We start from the raw sequence: 18827 nt of genomic DNA, 5'->3' as shown, positions 1-18827 counted from the left end.
AGACCGGTCCGACAACCCAGAGAGGACAGCCTGGCCATAGAAACCGTCCGTTACAGACCGGTCCGACAACCCAGAGAGGACAGGTTGTGCTCACTCTAACCCTCAGAGAGGTCCTGGCAGAGCTGTACTTTCTCCTACACTAACAGAACTATGTAGACTTACAGGCAAATTCTTTGCTAAAATGTTAAATACAAAAATGTTCAAACTAAAACAGAAAAGGAAAAAAATCCAATATCTATTTGGAGAAAAACACCTTTGTACCATATAAGCTGCAAAATATGTAACTTMCTGTCACACCCGTAGGGACAGCCAGTGAAACAACCAACCAGACCAATTATATCTGTGTATTTCATCATTGTCCTCATTCATGTCTTACTGTAGTGTCCWGTTAAATTGTTACTACTCACTYAGTATTATKTTTCTWATTATWATCATCCATCTGTCATCGTTGATTTGATACATGTCTATATATGTTTGCTTTGGCAATGTATGTGGTAACACCATCCATGCCAATAAAGCCTTTCGAATTTGAATTGAAAGGAGGTACAGAGAGCCCGAGACAGAGAGCGAGAGAGAAAGAGAGTGCACGAGACAGAGAGCGAGAGAGAAAGAGAGTGCACGAGACAGAGAGAGAGAAAGCAACAGAGCGAGAAATCGAGAGAGAGTGACAGAAAGGGACCGAAATAGAGAAGTTTCGGGAATTCAGAGCAACAGCAGAGATCGTGATTAAATATTTGTTTAATAATATAATACTTGTCTAATATTGAGTTAATACAAAAACAAACTCAATAGGAACTACCAGAACCAGGCTCGCCATCTTTATTTGGGGGATTTGTGTGTATCTTTTTATATTGTTTGGTATTACTGCACTGTTGAAGCTACGTGGAAACATAAGCATTTCCCTGCACCTCTGATAGCATCTGCTAAATATGTGTAAGTGACCAATAACATTTGATGTCAAAGTGCTTTATTAGGCAGATGCATATCAGATCCAGGGGATGAGCTCTGTTACTGACAGACTGATCAGATTCAATAGCAGCCTCACAGGCTGATGCTGCCTTGTATGCTGATTCATATAGACAGGCTCCTTGAAGACAGCCTATAAAAAAGGCCTCACCCTTACATATCAGCCTCCGAGGCAGCTATTGAATCTGATCAACCTGTCAGAAATGTTGTTCACCCGACTCTGTAAATATCATCCATAAAACGTGAAGTGTCCTTTACAGTTATACACAAGCTAACAACCAGCATCGATAACAAGATGACCTAGCTAGCTTGTCCTAGCTAGCTTGTCCAAGTGACACGGTATGGTCATAATGCTTCATGACGGTGTCAAAAAGTTTTTTTTGTTTTTTTTTAGATGATTACTTAGCTATTTAAAGTGAGAAAAAAAACATGACTGTAAAGAATTCATTACAACAAAGGATTTAAGAAAGCAAACTTTCAAACGAAACTTCTTGGCAGGAAAAAAMTGATTTGAAAAACATTTGGGTTTTGACAGGCTTATTGGTAGGTGTCATAACCAGCCATAAAATACAATATCTGTCACAACAGGTTTAAATATATGACAATGTTATGACCATATGACAGGTTATGTCAGTGCTTATGACATTATGACATGGTTTTGACTGTCTGGGTGTCAAATAAAGTGTTACCCAGATTGAAATCATATTTCATGTTGCTAAAACAGTGTCAGTTCCACTTTATCTACATATCTGCATCAAAACAGACTACAAATTACACCTAGTCTTACATATAAGACATACACAAGTTGTGTATTAATAAACCAAGAACTTTGAGGGGAATACATAAGTTACATTGAAAATTGGAAAGACTAAATATGATAACAATAAGGCAATAAGATAACAATTTTGTACAGTTATCAAAGTAAACATTCACATAAAAGACATTAACAATAATTGGCTTTTAAAACTTAACTTTCTTCTGTACATACAGTCCACTATGCCTGATAAAGGAAGAGTCAGAATGGGAACAAMTTAAACACCAATTCTGTCAACTGCTCGCTGAATCTCGACAATTTGTGCCTCCTTCAAATTGGGCCGATGCAGTGAACTGGACAGACTTATCAGATGATCTGTTCCACTCAACTCATAGCTAGTTTATCCAGTGACCASCRTATTTAKAAGGATAGCTACTGAATGAAATGTAGCTAGCTAGCTGGTATGGTGGCTCACACTGGCCATGCAGTATCCAATYCAACAAGCTAAACGTGGACGCCAAMAGACCCAGCTATCGAGACTTGGGAGCTCATGGGCGCACACAGGCTACATTAGCCAACTGGTTAGCCATGATTACACCACAGGCTACATTAGCCAACTGGTTAGCCATGATTACACCACAGGCTACATAGCCAACTGGTTAGCCATGATTACACCACAGGCTACATATGCCAACTGGTTAGCCATGATTACACCACAGGCTACATTAGCCAACTGTTAGCCATGATTACACCACAGGCTACAATTAGCCAACTGGTTAACCATGATTACACCACAGGCTACATTAGCCAACTGGTTAGACATGACTACACCACAGGCTACATTAGCCAACTGGTTAGCCATGATTACACCACAGGCTACATTAGCCAACTGGTTAGCCATGATTACACCACAGGCTACATTAGCCAACTGGGTTAGCCATGATTACACCACAGGCTACATTAGCCAACTGGTTAGCCATGATTACACCACAGGCTACATTAGCCAACTGGTTAGCCATGATTACACACAGGCTACCATTAGCCAACTGGTTAGCCATGATTACACCACAGGCTACATTAGCCAACTGGTTAGCCATGATTACACCACAGGCTACATTAGCCAACTAACACAGGCAACAATAACTGGCGACTAGTTCCTTTTCAGACAAATATTTTCAAGTTAGTTTAGGAGGATAACCATTACTGGAATGTAGCTAGCTAGATGACTGGCCAGGCAGTAGCGACCCATTCGTGACCTATTCTTTGATACATTTGTGTTAACTTAGTCATAACAAGCAACACATACAGACCGTTTTGTGGAAATGTAAAAATAACTATTAGTGGGCTCTTTGTTTTGTTTTTTATGATCGGACAGTGAAACTAAAGAAAGACTGCTAGCTGGTGAGGCTTTCATAACACATACATTTAAACCTGTYATAACATATATTGCGTTATTTTATTTCTGGTTATGACACCTACATAAGTGTCAAAACCCAGAAAACTTACCACACAAAGGAAAACATTAAATTACACCATAGCCTACCTGTCAACAGTATGTTTGAGATAGAGAGATAGATACACACACACACACACACCATTCTGAAAGTATTCAGACCCCTTCCCTTTTTCCACATTTTGTTATGTAAAAGCCTTTTTCTAAAATGGATTAAATTAAATATTTTCGTCAATCAACACACAATACCCCATTATGACAAAGTGAAAAAATATATATATATTTTTTTGCTAATTTATTAAAAATAAAACAAATACCTTATTCACATTCGTATTCAGACCGTTTTGCTATGAGACTCGAAATTGAGCTCAGGTGCATCCTGTTTCCATTGATCATCCTTGAGATGTTTCTACAACTTGGAGTCCACCTGTAGTAAATTAAATTGACTGGACATGATTTGGAAAGGCACACACCTGTCTATATAAGGTCCCACAGTTGACTGTGCATGTCAGAGCAAAAACCAAGCCATGAGGTCAAAATAATTGTCCGTAGAGCTCCGAGACAAGATTGTGTCGAAAGCACAGATCTGGGGAAGGGTAACCAAAACATTTCTGCAGCATTGAAGGTCCCCAAGAACACAGTGGCCTCCATCATTCATAAATGAAAGAAGTTTGGAACCACCAAGACTCTTCCTAGAGCTGGCCGCCCGGCCAAACTGAGCACTTGGGGGAGAAGGGCCTTGGCCTTGGTCTGGGAGGTGACCAAGAACCCGATGGTCACTGACAGAGCTCTAGAGTTCCTCTGTGGTGATGGGAGAACCTTCCAGAWGGACAACCATCTCTGCAGCACTCCACCAATCAGGCCTTTATGGTAGAGTGGCCCGACAGAAGCAACTCCAGTAAAAAGGCACATGACTGCCCGCTTGGAGTTTGCCAAACGGCACCTAAAGACTTCAACAAAGTACTGAGTAAAGGGTCTGAATACTTATGTAAATGTGATTTGTTTCTTTTAATATAAATTAGCAAACATTTTTTTTTTTTAATTAAAAAAACATGTGCTTTGTCATTATGGGGTATTGTTTGTAGATTGGTGAAGAAAAACAGCTATTTAATCCATTTTAGAATAAGACTAACATAACAAAATATAGAAAAAGTCAAGGTCTGAATACTTTCCGAATGCACTGTATTTCCATGGATACCAAAAGCTCTGATCTGCTCACTGTCTGCAGCAGCTGCTGTGTGTGTGTTCGTGTGTTCACCTGTGCAGAGCAGTTGAGCAGGCCTGAAGAGGTGCCTTCACACTCGGGGTAGGTCAGCTCCACTCCAAACTCAAAGCCCAGGGGCAGGTAGCCTGTCATGAAGAACCTGCACACACACACTTATAATAAACCGCTATATAGACATATGGAAATATTATAACACTTATTACATATTAATATACAGTACCTGTCAAAAGTTTGGACACACCTGCTCATTCAAGGGGTTTCTTAATTTTTACTATTTTCTACATTGTAGAATAATAGTGAAGACATCAACACCATGAAATAACACATATGGAATCATGTAGTAACCAAAAGTGTTAAACACAAAATATATTTTATATTTGAGATTTCAAAGTAGCCTTTGCCTTTGCCTTGATGACAGCTTTGCACACTTGGCATTCTCTCCACCAGCTTCACCTGGAATGCTTTTCCAGCAGTCTTGAAGGAGTTCCCACATATGCTGAGCACTTGTGGCTGCTTTTCCTTCAATTTGCGGTCCAACTCATCCCAAACCATCTCAATTGGGTTGAGGTAGGGTGGTGATTGTGGAGGGCAGGTCATCTGATGCAGCACTCCATCACTCTCTTTCTTGGTCAAATAGCCCTTACCAACCTGGAGGTGTGTTTTGGGTCATCTTACTAAACGCAAACCAGATGGGATGGCGCATCGCTGTAGAATGCTGTSGTAGCCATGCTGGTCAAGTGTCCCAGCCTTCTAAATAAATCACAGACAGTGTCACCAGCAAAGCACCCCCACACCTCCTCCTCCATGCTTCACGGTGGGAACCACACATGCAGAGACCATCCGGCCACCTACTCTGCATCTCACGAAGACACGGCAACTGGAAGAAAAATAAATCTCCAATTTGTACTCCAGACCAAAAGGACAGTTTWCCACCGGTCTAATGTCCATTGCTCGTGTTTCTTGGTCCAAGCAAGTCTCTTCTTACTGGTGTCCTTTAGTTGTRGTTTCTTTGTAGAAATTCGAACATTAAGGCCTGATTCACGCAGTCTCCTCTGATGTGTCTGTTACTTGAAGCATTTATTTGGGCTGCAATCTGAGGTGCAGTTAACTCTGGGTCTTTCCTTTCCTGTGGCGGTCCTCATGATAGCAAGTTGCATCATAGTGCTTGATGGTTTTTGCAACTGCACTTGAAGAAACTTTCAAAGTTCTTGAAATTTTCCAGATTGACTGACTTTCATGTCTTAAAGTAATGGACTGTCATTTCATTTTGCTTATTTGAGCTGTTCTTGCCATAATATGGACTTGGTCTTTTACCAAATAGGACCATCTTCTGTATACTGATTGGCTCAAACGCATTAAGGAAAGAAATTCCACCTCAATCCTTATCAGAATAGCCTGGGTTGACAGACAGTTTATGACTTCATAAATTAATACTTTCTACTCTGTCGCAAGTTGCTGTACATTCATAGCTAAATATCATAATGACAAGTCTTACCCCTCTCCTGCATAATTTATATTACAGGGGTTGCATCTCAGGAAGTGAGAGACAGAGGGGGGGGGCAGAGCATGAGAAAGAGGGGTCGAGAGATTTTATTATATTTATTCATGGGAACCCATTGAGACCAGGAGCTCAAGGGAGCCTAGTGGTTAGAGCGTTGGGCCTTGTCTTTCAGCTAGATCCAATCCCCCGAGCTGACAAGGTAAGAATCTGTCGTTCTGCCCCTGAACAAGGCCGTTAACCCACTGGTTCTTAACTGACTTGCCGAGTTACTTTTTTTTAAAAATTGTATTATTTAACAATCGTGTCCTGAGAACAACTATACATATTCAAAATGATCAATACAATTTTTTTTAACTACAAATGACAGAATCAACACTAGCGTCAAACACCACAAATACWATTATTTACATTCAATCCAAACAGTTGCAATTCTCATTAAAAACTCATTCAACATTAAAGTCCTAAACTGCCCTACATGCACCCGAGAGGCAAGGAGTTTTGTAGGCTATTCCAAAAATGGGGTGCACTAAAACTGAAGTTGGATTTACCTAGATCGGAAGGTACTCATGGAACCTCCAGAGTTAAACATCCTTGTGAACGGTTGGTGTCTCTCATTTTATTTTAACAGCGAAGTGAGGTAGGTCGGAAGCTTGTATAGTAGAGCTTTGAAAACAAAGAGTGAGTAATGAAGCGATCTACGGGACTTTAAATGAGGACCAGCCAACCTTTTGATACAGGATGCAGTGATGCGTATTGAAACGGTCACCTGTGATAAAGTGAAGGGAGCTATGGTAGACGGCATCCAAAGGGTTAAGAGTAGTGGCTGTTGCATTCTGGTAAATGGTGTCACCGTAGTCAAGAACTGGCTGGAAAGTTGACTGTACAATCTGCCTCCTGCTGTTTAGGGAGAAGCATGATCTGTTTCTATAAAATAAGCCTACTTTAAATCTCAGCTTCTTAACTAGCTCATTCGTATGTTTTTTTTAAAATTCAAATTATTGTCAATCCAAAATCCCAGATATGTATAGGTGGGAACCTGCTCAATGGAAGAAACATACAATGCATAAATGTGTAAGCCATCAAATTTCTACAAAAAAAAGCATACCTAGTTTCACACGCATTAGGTTAAAAAGAAAATGTATCAACAAGGACTTTCTGCAAGGCGACAAAATCTGATTGCAGCAACAAATGGATAGCCTAGTCAGCCATAGGGGCAATAGCATACATACGTGTTATCTGCATACAGATGAATGTTACAGGTTTGTACAGATAGACCAAAATTATTTATATAAAAAAGGACAGGTCGCAAAATCGACCCCTTTGGGACACCTTTAGTAATATCGAGGTAACTTCACACCATCAGAAAGCACACATTGTATCCTGTCAGAGACAGTAAGACATCTATTTCTCAAATGTCTGAAGGACTGTCAGTCAGAGTTAGAATCAGTTAATCTAGCCTTAACCCAAGCTTAGTTTCTTTCATTAAAACTTACAGACAATTCATGCATGAACCATGTGCTACATCTGTCCTTTATCATTAATATTTTAAATGGGGCATGTTGATCTACAACAGAGTTAAACAGAAAGGTAAAACATTTAAGGGCCTGATCCGAATCAAAGCTAGAGGACACACCCTCCAAATCCTACAACCCCAGGTCACACATGAAAGGTTGCTCATTGAAAGTTCTGACATGTCTCTTCGTAATAATTATTGGACACGATTTAGGTAGCTTAGCATCTCTAATGCAGGCCAATGGTCACTGAGCTCGTTAGCAAAGATTCCATTGGCTGTGTACTTGTGAGGGGCGTTTGTTAGAATGATATGCAAATATTGTTCAKGGTGTTTTAAGTTGGGGCAGCTTGGTTTAGTTGTCAGTTGAGTTCAATTTAGCTCAATACAAATATATTTGAGTCTATCTGATACTGGCGAGACCGAGCGAGACCGAGCGAGAGACAGAGAGAGCGAGCGAGAGAGAGACCGAGCGAGAGACAGAGAGAGCGAGCGAGCGAGCGAGCGAGCGAGCGAGCGAGAGAGCGAGAGAGAGAGCGAGAGAGAGAGCGAGAGAGAGAGCGAGAGAGAGAGCGAGAGAGAGAGACAGAGAGGTCTTACCCCAGAGCTCCAGCGGTGAGGAAGACTACCCAGAGATGTCCCAGACTGAGGGTGAAGGCATAGACCAACATCCCTACGAAGGACATGAGGTAGACCGTCAGGGTAGTCTGTCTGAAAGACACAATCAATAAATCAAAATCAGTCATGGTCTGGGAAACCGACAACATTACACACAATTCACAGGATACACTGATATCCTAGAGACAAATCAAATCAACACTGACATTTATTTTATTTATTTAACCAGGTAAGCTAGCTGAGAACAAGTTCTCATTTACAACTGCAACCTGGCCAAGATAAAGCAAAGCAGTGCGACAAAAACAGAGTTACACATGGGATAAACAAGCGTACAGTCATTAACACAATAGAAAAAAAAGAAAGTCTATATACAGTGTGTGCAAATGGCGTGAGGTGGTAAGGCAATAAATAGGCCATAGTAGCGAAGTAATTACACTTTAGCAAATTAACACTGGAGTGAWAGATGAGCAGATGGTGTGTAAGTAGAGATACTGGTGTGCAAAAGAGCAGAAAAGTAAATAAAAACAATATGGGGATGAGGTACGTAGATTGGGTGGGCTATTTACAGATGGGCTATGTACAGCTGTAGCGATCGGTTAGCTGCTCAGATATCCCCAGAGACAAATCCAATACACATTGATAGATCCAAATCAACACATATGAGAGCTGTGGATGAATACCAGTTCAGCTATGTAATAATCCTGGCATGTCAGTTAAAGAGTAGCGATGAATAACTGAATAAAATAGATCCTGTCAGCTCCGTGCATTCTATTTCCATCTGCAACGTTCAGAGCGAGTTTCACTTCCCTGAACACACCCACGTTGGTGTGGACAGAACCCGTGTTGTCGAACACACCCATGTACGTCTTTACACAGTGACTGCCAACCAATGAAGTGGGAGTGAACAACTCCTAGGGATGTCTCTATTTGCTGAGAGGATAAAGTGGGAGTGGGGCAGGAACAAGGTCAAGTAAACAATGTTGGTGAGACTCATTTTTATTTTATTAATATATTTCGGGCTACCCTACACATAGAAAATGTAAAACTGGACGACATTGTTAGGGTTGCAAAATTGCAGTAACTCTCAAAATTAGCTGAAATTGCAGTTGGGAGATGTCCAGGAGTAATGAAGAAATATGCAGGAAAACCGGATTCCTCCAAACAGAATTTCTGAGAGAAAAAAACTGAATTTGGGGAAAGTTACTGGCATTTTGCAACCCTACTTACAGTATATGTGGTTTGCATTTGTTCTGAAACTAGGGTCTGAAAGCTTGGTATTCACATGTCTCCAACTTTAACATCCCAACTGGAGGCCAGACTGAGAGACAGGTGGATGAACTAAAGGAGAATGCAGGTAACATTGTCCTAATGAACTGAATCTGTTGTCATGATGGCCAGGTTCAGATGAGGACATCAAGTGTAAAACGTTCTCCCTCTCTATCCATCTTAGGCAAACTAAAACAAGGTGGCATTCTCAGCCGGCCACGGAACTAAACGGGAACTACGGAGCCCTCAACACAGATCCCTGCAGTCTACAGAAAGCTCTTTAACATCGGCAACACTTACAGCCAGAAAACAGGTGATAGACATCTGTACTGTTGTAGGAACTATTACTACACCTTGTGTTCTCAGATCTCGTACCTCTGTAACTATGTACTCATCTCTCACAGTTCTTCCTCTTCTGCCGCTATCTTTACAGCACCAGTGTGGAGTCTACCACTTCACTTACTATCATCACATCAAGTGTAAAACGTTCTCCCTCTCTATCCATCTTAGGCAAACTAAAACAAGGTGGCATTCTCAGCCGGCCACGGAACTAAACGGGAACTACGGAGCCCTCAACACAGATCCCTGCAGTCTACAGAAAGCTCTTTAACATCGGCAACACTTACAGCCAGAAAACAGGTGATAGACATCTGTACTGTTGTAGGAACTATTWCTACACCTTGTGTTCTCAGATCTCGWACCTCTGTAACTATGTACTCATCTCTCACAGTTCTTCCTCTTCTGCCGCTATCTTTACAGCACCAGTGTGGAGTCTACCACTTCACTTACTATCATCACTATACTGGCAGCAAAGGTTCTCATGCATCCCTGTTTAAAGAACGGGCAAAGACTTGTAACTATTGCTGGTTATAATGAAAATGACCCAATGGCCAGCTTGAGGAGCTTTGAAAAGTACACGTCACGTCCTACCATGTACAGTGACAACACGTGTTACATGGTAAACATTCTTCCTGACCTCGCGACCATGTGAGGAACGGGTTCACAGGAGGAGCAAGGGACTGGACGACAAAAATCAAAATCTCATTTTATTTGCCACATGAAATGCTTACTTACAAGCCCTTAACAAAACAAGTTTAAGTGTTAAGTAACATTTTTACTAAATAAACTAAAGTAAAAGAAATAAGACCTCGGACCCCTGAGGGGGTTCTCTCTGAACTCATGGCCAGTGACCCCATGGGATCAGAGGTTAGGGGTTTAGAAGAGATAAACAGGCTGCACCTGGACAAACAGAGCTGGGCCCTGTCCTGTGCCAAGCACACAGCCACACACAGCAGGAAACAGAGGGACAGACACCAACATGAAAACAACAAGCTGGAAACAAGAATACAAAAATCTAACAATACAAACCAACATCCTACACAGTCAAGGAGTCAGTCTGACAATACAAACCAACATCCTACACAGTCAAGGAGCCAGTCTGACAATACAAACCAACATCCTACACAGGCAAGGAGCCAGTCTGACAATACAAACCAACATCCTACACAGTCAAGGAGCCAGTCTGACAATACAAACCAACATCCTACACAGTCAACGAGACAGAAGTCTCACACAGCCGACCAACAACATGAAAGGATAAAACATGAACAGTACAAGAACTGAAGACAATAGCGTCTCACACAAGTCATTGGTGAAAAAGCTTCACAACGAGTTTCTTTCCCAGTGGGCAACACTAGCTGTGATGACATCATAATCAGCTTCGTTCACTGGATTGGCTCACAGCAACTCGACCATCTTCCTGTATCTCCATACTCCTTTCCCCATTCCACCTTCATTCTGAATGCTTTTGATGTGTTGTTGTGACCCATGTAAAATAACCTGGACTTGACTTACTTGTATGTTTTGGTTCTGTCCAGCCAGATGCCACAGATCAATGATCCCACCATGCCAGCGATAACGATGGTGAGACCTATCCTCCCTGCATTCAACTCTTCACCCTGCGGGTCAGGACAGACAGGGGAGACTAGGGTTAGTGTGTGTGTGTGTGTTTGCACTTGTGGCTCTGGTCTAAAGTAGTGCACTATATAGGGAATAGGGTGCCATAGGGCTCTGGTCTAAAGTAGTGCACTATATAGGGAATAGGGTGCCATAGAGCTCTGGTCTAAAGTAGTGCACTATATAGGGAATAGGGTTCCATTTGTGAAGCGGAACCATTGTGCATGCTATTCTAACCAACTAGTGACTAGGTTGGAAACAGGTTTCGCTGAGCTACTGTATGTTGAGAGTTTCCATCAGTACTGAACTGAGGAAAGTGAAGCTATACAAGCTATACAGGTCACATCACGTGGTAGGAGTGACAGTCTTTCTGTAGGAGATAAGATATCATACTACATGTATATATTACCTCAACTAACCAGTGCCCTCGCACATTGACCCTGTACCAGTACCCCCTGTATATAGCCTCCACAATGACTCTGTACCGTAATACCCTGTATATAGCCTCCACATTGACTCTGTATCGGTACCCCCCTGTATATAGCCTCCAATGACTGTACCGTAATACCCTGTATATAGCCTCCACAATGACTGTACCGTAATACCCTGTATATAGCCTCACTACTGTTATTTTACTGCTGCTCTTTAATTATTTGTTACTTTTATTTCTTATTTGTATTTTTTTTTTTACATTTTTTTTTTGTAAGTAAGCATTTCACTGTAAGATCTACACCTGTTGTATTCGGCAAATGTGACAAATAAAATGTTATTTGATACTGAATTCTATACTGATGCTGATCTGGTCAATAGGTTTAGGGCAGTGGTTACCAACTGGTCCATCTCCAAGCCATTCCTAGTCGATCACCAAACATTTCTGTAAAAAAACCTGTAAAGCCTTGTTAACAGATCTGTAAGGTGAAAGCAACATGGTGGATTGTGGAAGCTGCACCACTACACTGATTATACAGTACGTATTTCAGAGCCTTCAGATATTCAAACACTGAATGGTTAGTGGGGAGGGGGAGGGACTGAATTAAGACATTTATTTTGCACTGTTGACGGTAGGTGTACTTGATTCAACAGGCCTAGCGCCAGGAAGGCAAAGTGTTCCCATTTTGAACCATTTCATGTGTCTGAAAGTGGAACTCCACCTACCCAGCAGGCCCAGAGTCCAAATCAAGCGCACCAAAAGGCCTACCGCTGGCCAATCAGATAGCTCAGATCGTGTCTGTACAGTTTCCTCGAGCCAGACTAAAATAAAAACGCACAGCAAAGTTGAAAACGTTTAAWACCATGACTAGAGAGAGACTCAACAAATATAGCAAAGAGCTGCGGTTTTCATAAGTTCATGTTTAACCCCCAGCCACCTGGCAACAACCCCCTAACCCCCAGCCACAACCCCTAACCCCCAGCCACCTGCGCAACAACCCCTACCCCAGCACCTGGCCAACAAACCCCCTAACCCCCAGCACCACGGACAACCCACCTAAACCCCTCTCACCCCCAGCGACAACCCCAGCCAACCCTCTTTAGATAAGGGGGGAGACAGGCTTTTGTCGTGTCACATCTTACTGCGAGGTGAGTGTATTCTCTGGACCTTTACTTACTGCTTTGAATTGATGGCTGACTTTAACCAATAGTGACAGCTCATTTGATTAGATGTACTTCTAGAATGTTTGTACTGTTAACCAAATAACACGCTCATTGTTGGATTCTAGAATGTTTGTAACGTTAACCAAATAACACGCTCATGTTGTATTCTAGAATGTTTGTCCATATAACCAATTAACACGCTCATTGTTGGATTCTAGAATGTTTGTACTGTTAACCAAATAACACGCTCATTGATTGGTTCTAGATGTTTACCGTTAACAAAATACACGCTCATTTGTATTCTAGAATTGTTTTTACCATAACCAATTATACGCTCATTCTTGTATTCTTAGATGTTTCTGTAACCAAATAACACGCTCATTGTTATAGTGTTGTCAATGTGTTTCAGTGCCCACATACTGCACTGTAGGACTTACAGGGTAGTGCTCGATGATCATGCGGTTCAGTAGCGTGCCCACAGCATAAAAGCAGCCCACGTTCAGTCCTGTTGGTGAGAGAAAGAGCAAGTGAGGCACAGCCAACAGGGACTTTCAGAGAGCTTTCTTAGAGAGCACCCACAGCAGGTTATTGTCACGATCGTTGTATGAGTGAGACCAAGGTGCAGCGTGAGTAGAAAAAATTAATTCCACATATTTTTAATAAACTGAAAACTCACCAAAACAATAAAGCACAAATGAAACGTGAAKCTATACAAAATAGTGCAGACAGGCAACTAAACATAGTCAAGATCCCACAAACACAAAAGGGAAATGGCTACCTAAATATGATCCCCAATCAGAGACAACGATAAACAGCTGTCTCTGATTGGGAACCATATCAGGCCAACAGACATACAAAAACCCTAGATAACCCACCCTAGTCACTATCACGCCCCAACCAACAGAGATAATTAAACACCTAGATAACCCACCCTAGTCACTATCACGCCCCAACCAACAGAGATAATTAAACACCTAGATGACCCACCCTAGTCACTATCACACCCCAACCAACAGAGATAATAAACAGCTTACTATGGTCAGGGCGTGACAGTTATAGTATTACTCTACTATTACTGTGGACTTCACACACAGCAGGAGACAGTAAATCCCTGTTGTCTTTGTTCCAGATGGGAGTGTGTGTTGACGTTCGTGTGTGTTGTTGCTGTATGTTGTAGTACTTCGTCACGGCCTTGGTGATGTCTATGGCCCAACGTCAGATCCAGAGGGGTAAATTCAAGCTGTCTAGAAAACAACATCTTTCCTCTGCCTCCTTCCACCACACAGTTGAGACTCTGGTTGACGTGAGGCATCCGCATGTTCACCAGAAGTACCAGGACAAACTGGGACACAGCCTGCCATACCAATCACAGTCTGGGTGTGACAAACTGGGACACAGCCTGCCATACCAATCACAGTCTGGGTGTGTCAAACTGGGACACAGCCTGCCATACCAATCACAGTCTGGGTGTGCCACGATGGGATTAGAAACAAAAACTATTTTTTAAATTAAATGGTGGTTTGATTCATTCAGAAAATTGCCAACTTCAGTTATATGGTAATGTTATTTTGTGTCTATGACGATTGATTGAATGCTACAAGAAGTAAAATAAATATGTTACAATCCTTTCATTCAAGTGTTCGTGAATTGCCCCCATTTTAACAAACTATATTATTGAGGTTTCTGGTGCTATATAGAAACTATTTGCTAGTCATGGACAAACTGTTCTATAAATGAAGTTTCACTTATTAAAGTAGCTCTGATTGTGGTGTTTATCAGTAAGGTACACAGCAACTAAGGTGAAAGTATCAGTAAGGTACACAGAAACGAACAGTAAGGTACACAGAAACAAACAGTAAGGTACACAGAAACAAACAGTAAGGTACACAGAAACAAACAGTAAGGTACACAGAAACAAACGTAAATGGTACACAGAAACAAACAGTAAGGTACACAGAAACAAACAGTAAGGTACTGTCATGACGTTGCCTGCGTGGGTATAGCAAACCCCATCCCCCTCTCCCTGCCTCCACTCCTTCAACCCATGCTGTGATCACAGAGAGATGTCGTAAATTCCTGAGAATCTCCCCACCACAAACAGTATTAAGACAGAGGGTAAACTTTCAGGACAAAGGAATTCTCTTCCACCTCACAGAACTTGAGGTACGAACATATTTCATATTCCTGCACAAGTAGGAATGATCAGGTGAGGAGTCCAGCTATTAACAAGTCCATTTGTCCTCATGTGAGAAACTCAGGAGAGACTGTGGGCCCACATTACCATACCGCTGTTTATATAATAACCTCAGATATGAAGTTTACATCTGTGTGTTGTATAAAATGAATGAGTGAGTATGATACTGTTTGTATAATTGTGTAATATGATGTTGAACTGTTTAATGAAGGAAATACAACTCCCGGTTGTATTTGAACTAAATCCAAGGACCGCCCCTGAGCCAGTTCGGTCAGAGACCATGGGACCACCCCTCTCTGCTATCTGAATAAAAGCCAACTTTAAGAAATTACCAACCGAGACCATGTTTCTCTCAATCACGAGAGGACAAAGGTTTGAGAACAGACTGCTGAATCTTTTAACCATCCCACGTGGTTAAAACTCTTATACGAATCATAACAAGTCTTTGATATTGACTTCTAGTCTGCAGCTAGGAATTCGGTATCATTGAACGCGAAGAAAGACAACCGCCGAAACAKCCATTCTCTAACGAATGACACTCTGAACAATCCACAACCGAGACAGAACTTCACTCCAACCAAAACKAACTTCTCTCCAACGACCAAGGCACACACACACTGGACGTAACTATATATATATTGATTGCAATTGTTCCCGAATGAGTGAGCGTTCATGTGTAAGGATTAGCATGTCAATTGTTATAATTATGGACTCTGTAGTGAATTCTTAGTCGAACGCAACTTTCCCTTGGTCCCTTGCCGGTTTAGCCCACTAGGGCATATTTTCTCCCATTTCATGTAACTACTTTATTTTAAGTTTGTTTGTTTATGCATTTCTGTGAATTAATTAGTTAGTAATAAATAAATGATTTAAGACAATTGATGTATGGATGACTCATAGTGAAGACTGGGTTCGTGCAGATCAGCGATTTACGACGTTTGGAATGAGACTGACGTAAGGTAGAGTAAATAAATCTTTAATTAGAGGACTATTGATCAGATATGGAAATATCTGAAAGGTTAGATTGGGAAATTATAACCTTGTAATCTAATAACTTTCCCTGGTGCCCTCGAATTCATAGTTAATTAGTTACGTTATTACTCAAGTGGTCGCGTAATCCCTAATTATAGGAATCTATGATAAAAACTAGTAAGTCTTCAATTTAACGATAGCAAAGACACAACAGTACACAGAAACAAACAAAGTAGAATAGGTTATCATCTAAGACCTACACAAAACACAACTGCTCGACAAAGTAAAAGATAATGTACACGAGAAGAAAAACACAACAGTAAGGTACACAAATATATAAACTAAAGACGCAATTAGACAGAGTTCAAAGAGAACACCCCACAGTGATGACTTGTCACACTAAGAGCAGAAACATAACAAGAGTGCAATAGTTCCATGCTAGGAAAAGACATAACAGAGTGAAAAAGGGTAACACAGAAAGCTAACACATCATAAGAATTTATACGAACTAACACAGACTAGCAACGCAAACCGCCAAAGGCCCGATTCGTACACATTTTTTATACCGGGAATAAGGACCCCACAACAGCTGTACATATAACGAAGCCATAACCAGAAACAGTTTCCCGCAGTAGCGTTCTTTCCGGTGAATACCAATATTCGCCAGTCACCATCCCTCCGCCAGGTTTTTTTTCTTAAAGATGTCCGGCCGAGCAGTAACAAAACAGTTCGTCCTACATAACCAGGATAATTATTCACGATTCTACAGGTTGATTCCCTAGCAATATATCCAGGATACATTCAGTCACATTCTGCCAGACCAAAGCGTATGAGTAAATGGCACCAGCATAGTTCGCTACCATAGCACCCCACAGAGAGTAAATTCTGTCGATTCTTTATAAAACATGTAGTTGTTAGAACGCTTCGTACAAGGCTAACCCGACCAGCGGATTAAGTTTGTGCGATGACAATAATGAGTCAATAGTTTCCATCACGAGTAACGAACCAGGCCTATTTGTATCATTCTTAGACTATAATAGTTGTTGCCTAACGATAACGGTACCAAGGCCATAAGTGGTCGATTACTTGGGACAATATGAATAGTGGATCCACTACAATAACCAACCGTACCAGCCACATTACATCACTGATCCATTCTCTCCGCCGTATAATGAGTTAGGATTTCGCCCTACATGAGGACGGCACCCGTCGACAAATCCGTGCAATTCCCCTATCAAATGAAATACATATTCGTCCCGAGGATTCACTGCAAACGTGAACGTATCACAAGGCAGGTATATTATCGTCTTCTTTATAAAATAGAAGTTCGTTACCCTACATTACCGAACCAGGATCAGTATCTGTCCCATTCCCCTTTATAACCATAGTTGTGACTTCCTCACAGTATAGGCCAACGACCAGGAAAACTTTCATTACTTCCCTATTAATAACCCTTTCTACATTAAGCCATACCAGGATGAACCTGCTAATCTACAACTTAATATTTGTTCTCTACATAACGACCAGGATAATTTGTCATTCTTTATAATAGTTGTTCCTACATAACAACCAGGATAATTCGTCACTCTTTTTATCAGTACTTAGCAGCAACTAACTATTAAATGGGTAAGTACTGCATTCTTACCTGGTTGTTGCCATCTTACTTCAGTTCTCCTGGTACTTTCCAGATGTGACTCTACTCTTTCAGCACCGTAAACTACAGTGCTTCCTTTAATATACGAGACTGATTAGTTAAAAAAAAACAAAAAAACATTGTTTTAAACGTTGACATGTGACCATAACATTTCCTTGTGGATCTGGGAACAGCCAATGACGTCCTAGAGTCCTTTCCCATAGGATAACACATTAATGGTACACCTGTGATGCAGAGTGGGAAAAATAGGCACATTGCTGAGCGGCAGGTAGCCTAGCAGTTAAACGTGTTGGGCCAGTAACCAAAAGGTTGTTGGTTCGAATCCCTGAGCCGACTAGGTGAAACATCTGTTGATGTGCCCTTGAGCAAGGCACTTAACCCAAATTTCTCCTGTAAGTCGCTCTGGATAAGAGTGTCTACTAAATGACAAAAAAAAATGTCGTTCACTAGGTAACTGTAGGTCAGGTGGAACAGGTAACACACTGGCAGACAGTTCACAACTAGCATGCCTACTTGAAACATAATACCCGAGACAGCACAGGATGTTTTCACATTGTCCTCCAGCACAGTTCCAAAAACTATGATGAATCCATAACCAGGATGGCCCTGGACAGCTCAACTCAACTCAGTAGTGATACAAGGGGTTAAGTACTGACCGTATGTGAGGATGAGGAGGAGGAAGGGTTTGTTTCGGAGCAGCCTGAGGATGGAGGCGGTGTAGGAGTACTGTTCTGGAGGGATGCAGCGAGCTGTCGCCTGGGCCTGGGTGGGAGGGAGCTCCGGACGCTCCTGGAACGCTGAAGAGAGAGACAGATGGAGACATCAGTAACATAGTCAAAAAGAACGTAACGGGATATTTAAGAATTAATCACAGTGGGTTATACAGAGAAGATGCAGAGAGCATTGATGCAGAGAGCATTGATGCTGTTGCCGACATGACTAGCTAAAGCTGAGAAGCACAGATCCCGAGCTCCGACAGCATGTTTAGCATGTTATTGTACAGCCGCTGCGTTCCAATTTAGACACTTGTCAGTGTCAGTCTGCCATTTTCAACCTGTATACAGGTACAAGTGTAAAGGCTCTCGTGCTCAATGCTCTAATCTGCCATCAATGCTCTCTGCATCAATTCTCTCTGCATCAATGCTCTCTGCATCAATGCTCTCTG

The 18827-nt window shown here is 41.6% G+C and overlaps 1 protein-coding gene across 3 annotated transcripts in view; it reads right to left on the bottom strand.

The window, feature by feature from the left end:
- The window catches only part of LOC112070676 (choline/ethanolamine transporter flvcr2b), a 70850-nt gene that overhangs the window by 16846 nt on the left and 35177 nt on the right, over positions 1 to 18827 (bottom strand). For all 3 annotated transcript variants that reach the window (XR_002893943.2, XM_024138105.2, XM_024138104.2), the window contains exons 3-7: positions 18319 to 18459; positions 13280 to 13347; positions 11148 to 11251; positions 8010 to 8120; positions 4432 to 4537 (exon numbers count right to left, since the gene is read on the bottom strand). Coding sequence is in view for 2 of the 3 variants with exons in the window: in XM_024138105.2 (XP_023993873.1) it covers positions 4432 to 4537; positions 8010 to 8120; positions 11148 to 11251; positions 13280 to 13347; positions 18319 to 18459 (530 nt within the window). In the remaining variant the exon portion in view is untranslated. The remainder of the gene's footprint in view (positions 1 to 4431; positions 4538 to 8009; positions 8121 to 11147; positions 11252 to 13279; positions 13348 to 18318; positions 18460 to 18827) is intronic.

The sequence above is a fragment of the Salvelinus sp. IW2-2015 genome, unplaced genomic scaffold, assembly GCF_002910315.2.
Source record: "Salvelinus sp. IW2-2015 unplaced genomic scaffold, ASM291031v2 Un_scaffold1386, whole genome shotgun sequence".
NCBI lineage: Eukaryota > Metazoa > Chordata > Actinopteri > Salmoniformes > Salmonidae > Salvelinus > Salvelinus sp. IW2-2015.
The sequence above is the reverse complement of the archived record's forward strand: the minus strand, read 5'-3'. Positions and strand labels throughout refer to the sequence as shown.